We start from the raw sequence: 6,897 nt of genomic DNA, 5'->3' as shown, positions 1-6,897 counted from the left end.
ATCCTCTAAGATGAATATATATATATATATATATATATATATATATATATATATATATATATATATATATATATATATATATATATATATATATATATATATATATATATATATATATATATATATTTAACAATATTTAATCTATACTCTTGAGAATCATGAACACCAAACTTTCAAACTTATTTATAAAATAAAGGGTTAATATCATTTTCACCCCTGTAATATATGCAAAATTCGCTTTACCCTGGTAATTTTTTTTTACTTTCCCCCTGTAATTTTTTTTGTTTGGATTAACACCAGATCGGGGGGGGGGGGGGGGGGGGGGGGGGGGGGGGGGGGGGGAATCAAAAAAAAATATTACAGGGATAAACTTTACACTTAGGGGGCAAAAGACATAGTATTTTTATATTTCAAGGGGGTGTTTGAAGAAAAAAAAATTACGAGGGGAAAGCGAATTTCGCCTATATTACAGGGGTTTTGTGTATTTAACTATAAAATAAATTATATAAAATAATAAATAAACTGTATTGTTTTAAATTTGTGTATAGATTCAAACAGTTTTTTTTTATAAAAAATTCATAAGATTTTTTCGTTTTTAACTTATATTTTTATTTACAAAGTTCAATAATAAATTTATATACGATAATTTGTCATGTTTTACATGCAACTTGTTATTTAAAAAATTAAAAGCATCATTAATTTTGATTGCAAAAATATGTAAGGAGGTCCAAACCTGTTTAAATTTAAAATAGAACCAATTTTGTGAATGAGATAAAATAGAGGGGGCGAAAACGGTAAGTAATCCTAAAATAAATTATATGAAATGACAAATAAACCAATATAAAAATTCTGCAGAACAGGTGGCATGTTTGATGTTCCTTCCCCAAAGTATCTTCGAGTGGACTTTGTTTTCCATCCTCGTTGTTACCGAATTTTTTTTTTCAACTTTGAAATCTCAAACAAGAAAATCTCCATGGAAATCCCTATAAAGGAAACAAATTGACATTCCTAAATAGTAGTGCTGAATTAAAGTGTGCAGATGATTCAGTCGATGTGAATAAATTGATAATATACCTAAAACATAGAATTTGTATCATAAATTCTATAACCTTATATAGGTTTGATTACTCGTTCATAAATTCTATAACTCTCCAAAAAAAATCAATTAAGGATCTTAAAAAGATCGATTTATATGATGATTAGTTTGAATAGTCATTTTTTAATTAGTAAATTTTGATTTAGTGTTAAAAAATACATAATTGCTCAAGTGATTGATGATCGCGACCATGGATTATAGATAAATGACGATAATAAATAAGTGACTAAAGAATGGATTGTAAAAATCAAGCATTTCAAGAAACAAGATCCTATGAAATGAAACATGAAGCGTCAAGTATACATAAATAAATAATGATGTTTTAGTTACATTCCAGATACACCGAATTGCTACTTCCTCTCATGAATATTATTAAACATGGAAATAAACTCAGTATCAAATTTCCGCTACTAAGTATTCATCTACATTTATTTATTTTTTCATTCAACATTATTGATGATTTTCAACCAAATAGTAGCTCAATTATAAAATACTCTAGAGTCTGGCATTGCGTAGTTGTTGCCTAAGAATTGGTTGAACATACTGACGAATGCCATCAGGAACAACTGAATCGTTCAAAGGATCTTTCCAAGCCTCTTCATACAGCTTAGGATACACATTGCCGTCATAGCGTCCAAGAGTCGAACCAAGCAAGTGATCAGAGTGATTAAATGCATCAACGAGCGCAATTGCATTAGGACGAACCTAATTAACCATAAAAAAAACATCAGCCTTCTTATAATACAGTTAATATAAAGCAGAAAATGATGTTAACTAGAAACTCTTTAGGACAAACCTGTGAATACAAGGACCTCAACAGCTCGTTTGCGAGTGATCCTTGTTTTTGATTGATGGAGCCAGTGGAAAGAAAATCTCCCAAATGCTTATGAAGAAGAAATAAAGCATAAATGCTGCAAAGAACTTGTAATTGCTGTTTTACTCCTTTTCCAGGTATATCTTGCTGCAACTTTTCTATAAATCTAAAAAGCACAAGGTTTTGATCAACTTAAATGTATAACATTCAGAAATCTCTCAAATTTACTACTACATTTGGGTACTTTTTTGGGACTCACTATGGTGTCTCCAAGTGGACTAAATATAGAGATCATGAAGCTCGCGAGAATAAAAATCAGTAACACATTAATTACAAGCAAATGACATGTAAATTCAGTAGAAACTTACTTGGAAACAACAATTAATTGGCAGTGAGCAGCTGCTGCCTCAACTAAGTCAGCCGAGAGTTCTTGAAAACCTAAGGTCAGAAAAACAATTAGCAAAGAACAATAATATCCAGACATAAAAGTTGCAAAACAACACTGGGAATTCAATTTATTCTTCAACCATGTGAGAAACCAGTATAATATCTTTAGGTAGGTGCTTTCATTAAAAACTAAAAAATCAACACCTATGTTCTCCAATAACACGTCAGTTAAGACAAATCAACTACACAGACCAGTCAATATAGCTTGTGATTCAAACAATATATGATAGATGTATTGAATCATTTACCCTCTTCAGGATTAGAGAACTTGCTGAGATTTTGAGCAACAGCAACATTCATCCTGGCAGCCCTAGCTTCAAATGCTTCAATCACTACATTAGGCTTCAACCAATCCTCAGCTGAAAGGAATAAAAAATAAGCATAAAACCACAAATCAAAGGACACAGGTGTGCATACTGATATTAAATGAAACCATTCTTGACTAAAAAATCAAAAGATTACAATTTCATTATACCTCTTGTAACATCAGATTGATATTGCGACAACTGTTCCAGTCGAGCCAAATAAGCTGTGGTACCAACAGGTTGTTTTCCAGAGCCCAACTGAGAAATAGTCTTCACGAGATGCCTTGCCACCTGCATGAGATTTTCTAGAAGTCAAAAACAACCCAAGATAATTCCTAAAAGACATCCTAAATCAGACAGCTAGTGTGAGGCAAAGAAAAGTAATAAGGAAATCAATATGCATGTATTAAACATAAAGATTTTAAACGTGTCTGCATCATGGAAGTACGTAAGCAAATTAACAGAGATTATTGAACAATGGAAAATGGAATGATGTATAAGATATTTAAACCTGTAAAAGCAGCACAGTATTGTCTCCTTCATATGTGCAGGCAGGAACATAAACTGCAAATAACTCGGGTAGACCACTGCTAGTAAGATAACCATGACCTCCACATAGTTTACGGCATTCTTCAATTCCATCCTACAAAGGAAAGTTGATTAATTTTATTTGAACTTCAAAAAAGTTCACAGCTACAAAGTGAACAACACATATATGACAAAGCACAATTAAAGGGTAAAACACACACTGACAGCAACAAAAACATCCTAATCATTTAAAGGTAGAGAAGATTACTAATTCAGTCGGTTATCCCAGAAACAAATAGATGACATAAACAAAATATAATGACCTACCTGCATTTCAAGACAAGTAACCTTTTCGAGATGAAAATCTAGACTATTAAGATAAAATTCTTATGTATAATTGATCTAGCAAAGTATATAAATCTAGACTATTAAGATAAAATTCTTATGTCTTCAAAACATTCACGTTTAACAAAATGAACTGTATATGGTGGTAATAAAGAAATATGGAAATGAACTATAACATAGAAAGATAGATAAAGGGAGGAAACTTGTCAGTAACATTTATGGAATCACACTAAAGGATAGCACAACACAAAAAGTAAACAACAATCCCACATATGAATCCATCAAACGCAATGTTTAAATGAAATCTAAAGTTAGAAAATAATAATAAAATAGAACACCTAAGACCAATCAGCATAGAAATGAACATAAGTACTAAGTAGTAACATACAGCAGTTGCGGTAGTAGTCAAGGATTTCAACCCAGCAGTGCACGCATGAGCTTCAGGCAATGTTGAAAAATCATTCGCTTGTAATCTTTGAGTCACATCCGTGTAAAGCCATTTCAGCCACTCACTAACAAATCTGAAAGCATATGCAGATGCTAGCAATGGGAAGAGTCTAGCCTGCTGTGTTTTGTAATCAATCACCTAAATCGAAACAGGAGCATAAAGTAAAATACACATCAAACTTAAAATATACTCTAACCATTCAATTTTATTGTAGCCAACCAATATCAAATAATGATTGAAAAGATGAGAAAGAATCTCATCCACCTTCCTGCTACAAAATTTGCAACAACAAAAAAATTGTTGGTGAAAAGAAAACTACCTAAAGTTACACAATCAAATTAAAATGAATTGGCATATATTTTAATTGTAATTCAAGATATTTGGTCCAACCTTTTCTTTTTGCTTTCCACTAATTTACTTAATGAAAAAATTTCCATTTGCAAAATCTCTAATAAATATGAATTCTCTTACAAGCAACATACTTGCATCCATATGCTTTAAACCTTACCTGTGTTTCAAGACCACCATTCTGAGACCCAAACTGTCTTCGAACAGCACTATATCTAGTAGCAATGCAAACTGCTCGTGACAAAGCAGTCGATGCATCAGCTACAATTGCCTGCCTCACATATACCATAGTACCATACATTAATTGTCTTGGAACACTGGATTGTACATATTTTCCTTCTCTGGTGACCTGTGAAACCCTGGTAGAATGGAAAAACAGAGAATCGTCTGAATTATTATTTATATTGACAAAATTTGAAGGAAAAAAAAAACATTGATATTGAAAATGATTAGAAAAGGTCAATCTAAAGACATGCTTGCGGTCACAGACCTTCCCTCCACACATCACAAGAGTGATGAGTTCTACACAGGATTTACACAGCTGTTTGTTCCTGTTTGTTTCTCTTAACCATCATTTCTATCAAGTAAGTTACCTTTGCATTAAAAAAGAAGTAACAAATAATAGTGTAGATGTTTCAATATTTGATTATTAAGGCATTTGGTCCTAAGCATTTAACTGCTTGCCTGGTTTAAAAAGTAGCTGCCAGAGAAATGCACTTAATCGATACACACAACACCGTAAATAACCTAAGTACCAATATTCACTGATGATACTGACTATATTTATTTTTTATTCATGTATTGGTTAATAGTAATACTATTTGAGTTTGATTCAGTCTCCCAACTTGTGGATTCACCCACATAGACATTGCCTAGTGTGGCTTGGACTGTAGTCTCTTGGCACCCACAGATCATTTATGTTTATGTAGTATAAATTATACATCATTAAACATACAGCTAAGATTATTAGATATTTGGTTGGAGAGACCAGAGAAGGCAAATAAGTAAAAATTGAACTACCTCATTAACATTTGATTCCTTGGAATTCGTACGTGGTCAAAACTCAGAACTCCGTTATCCATGCTGTTATATGCTGCGTTTCCAAATTTCATTCCAATATCTCCAACAGTTATGCCTGAAAGAGGCAAGTGATCATCCAAGCTCCGCAGCTGGACAATGAAACCTTCAAAAAGGACATACATCATATAGTTAATAAGTTTATGTTTGTGTCTAACACCAGAAATTTGGATGACTAAGTTCGGTAATTACCATGCACTCCTTGGTCTTGACCATCCGTAATAAGACGGGCATAAACCACAGCATGTGTGGATACTTTACCCAACCCACCAGGCCACCACTGTTTAAATCAACAATAAAGAGTGAGATATATCCAATAACATTGTAAGATTCTAAAATCCGAAAAAGCATAATAACAGTAAAAGACTAGAACGGACGGACTCTCAGAAGACATGACACAATTCACTCACTTTGCTGGAAGTCAACGTGGGGCTATGAATAACAAACTCGTCTGTTTGTGGATCAAATGTCGCAGTTGTTTCAAGTCCTTGAACATTGGATCCATGACCAAGTTCAGTTTGGGCATAACAACCAATTATTTGCATCTTATTAGCTAGAGGCAACCACTTAGCCTGCTGCTCATCAGTTCCTTGCCCTTTAATAGCAGGCACAAACATCCCCTGCAAAAGAATATAAACAACTAAAATTTAGCACTACATACTAACATATTCCATTGCGAAAACAAAACAAAAAAAGAAGATGACATAATTTGAATTATACCCAATGAAGATCCGTAAAAGCAGGCTGATCCACAAAGGTTCTAAGCTTATTAGCTTCCTTTTCCGTAAGACGAAGCTCAATAATCTTTTTCCATGCATAAGCTGCTTTTCTCAGAGTGTTCTTAAACAACTCCTTCCTATCAAGACTAGCTCTATCATCCTTTCGGAAAACCTAGAAATGACGAACAACCAATTAAGCCACACTCATCATCATCATCATCAACATGAAACTAAATAGTAATTTGCAGAAAACATAAGCTAGCTATAACAAACAGAGAAGGACAAAACAGGAAATTCACCGGATCGTTAGCAACGAGGCGAGAAATCCGATCGGTAAGTTCCAATTCTTCACGAGAACCAGCCCAAACGATCTTCAATTCGTTAACATCGAATTGAGCTTTGTTTCTCTCGAAAGCTAAATAATCAACGCCGGCCATTTTTTCCGATTGAGAATTGAACAATGTTTTGTGAATCGTGATGAAGAGAGTGCGTTGAACCTTTTCTATATAGCAGTGATGACGATAGGAAAAAGAGTACACTAATAATAATGGACGTTGATTCTCAAAGTTAAGTCAAACATAAATTCATTAGTAAAACGTGGCGGTTCATTGGATCGGTCCATTTTTGCTTCAAAGTGGTTTTGTTTCTTTTTTTTCCTTTACTGTTGGCTGTTTACTTTCCATACACATTTTTTTAATGAATTAATTTCATAATGTTTGGATTTATTTCACATTAAACAAATATTCTTTCTGTCTTATTCAGGTGTCATA

The 6,897-nt window shown here is 33.1% G+C and overlaps 1 protein-coding gene across 1 annotated transcript; it reads right to left on the bottom strand.

Annotated features, from left to right (window-relative positions):
- Nucleotides 1–1,375: 1,375 nt before the first annotated feature.
- On the bottom strand, nt 1,376–6,681 carry LOC131652357 (peroxisomal acyl-coenzyme A oxidase 1-like). The gene is made up of 13 exons (XM_058922198.1): nt 6,427–6,681; nt 6,129–6,299; nt 5,819–6,028; nt 5,601–5,688; nt 5,352–5,514; nt 4,492–4,690; nt 3,924–4,121; nt 3,174–3,305; nt 2,833–2,953; nt 2,606–2,716; nt 2,279–2,348; nt 1,893–2,076; nt 1,376–1,801 (listed from the first exon to the last, which is right to left on the bottom strand). The coding sequence occupies exons 1-13, from the start codon at nt 6,562–6,564 to the stop codon at nt 1,592–1,594; spliced, it is 1,995 nt and encodes a 664-aa protein (XP_058778181.1). The 5' UTR covers nt 6,565–6,681; the 3' UTR covers nt 1,376–1,591.
- Nucleotides 6,682–6,897: the final 216 nt, after the last annotated feature.

Source organism: Vicia villosa, linkage group LG2 (assembly GCF_029867415.1).
Source record: "Vicia villosa cultivar HV-30 ecotype Madison, WI linkage group LG2, Vvil1.0, whole genome shotgun sequence".
Lineage (NCBI taxonomy): Eukaryota > Viridiplantae > Streptophyta > Magnoliopsida > Fabales > Fabaceae > Vicia > Vicia villosa.
Note: the sequence above shows the minus strand (reverse complement) of the source record. Positions and strands in the feature narration are given on the sequence as shown.

Excerpts from the sequence above, each read along its gene's own strand:
- LOC131652357 (XM_058922198.1), bottom strand. The coding sequence starts at position 6,564 with ATGGCCGGCGTTGATTATTTAGCTTTCGAGAGAAACAAAGCTCAATTC. Across the intron at positions 6,029-6,128 it reads CTTTTACGGATCTTCATTGG|GGGATGTTTGTGCCTGCTAT; the intron begins GTATAATTCAAA and ends ATTCTTTTGCAG. Across the intron at positions 3,306-3,923 it reads TGACTACTACCGCAACTGCT|GATGGAATTGAAGAATGCCG; the intron begins GTATGTTACTAC and ends TTTCCTTTGTAG.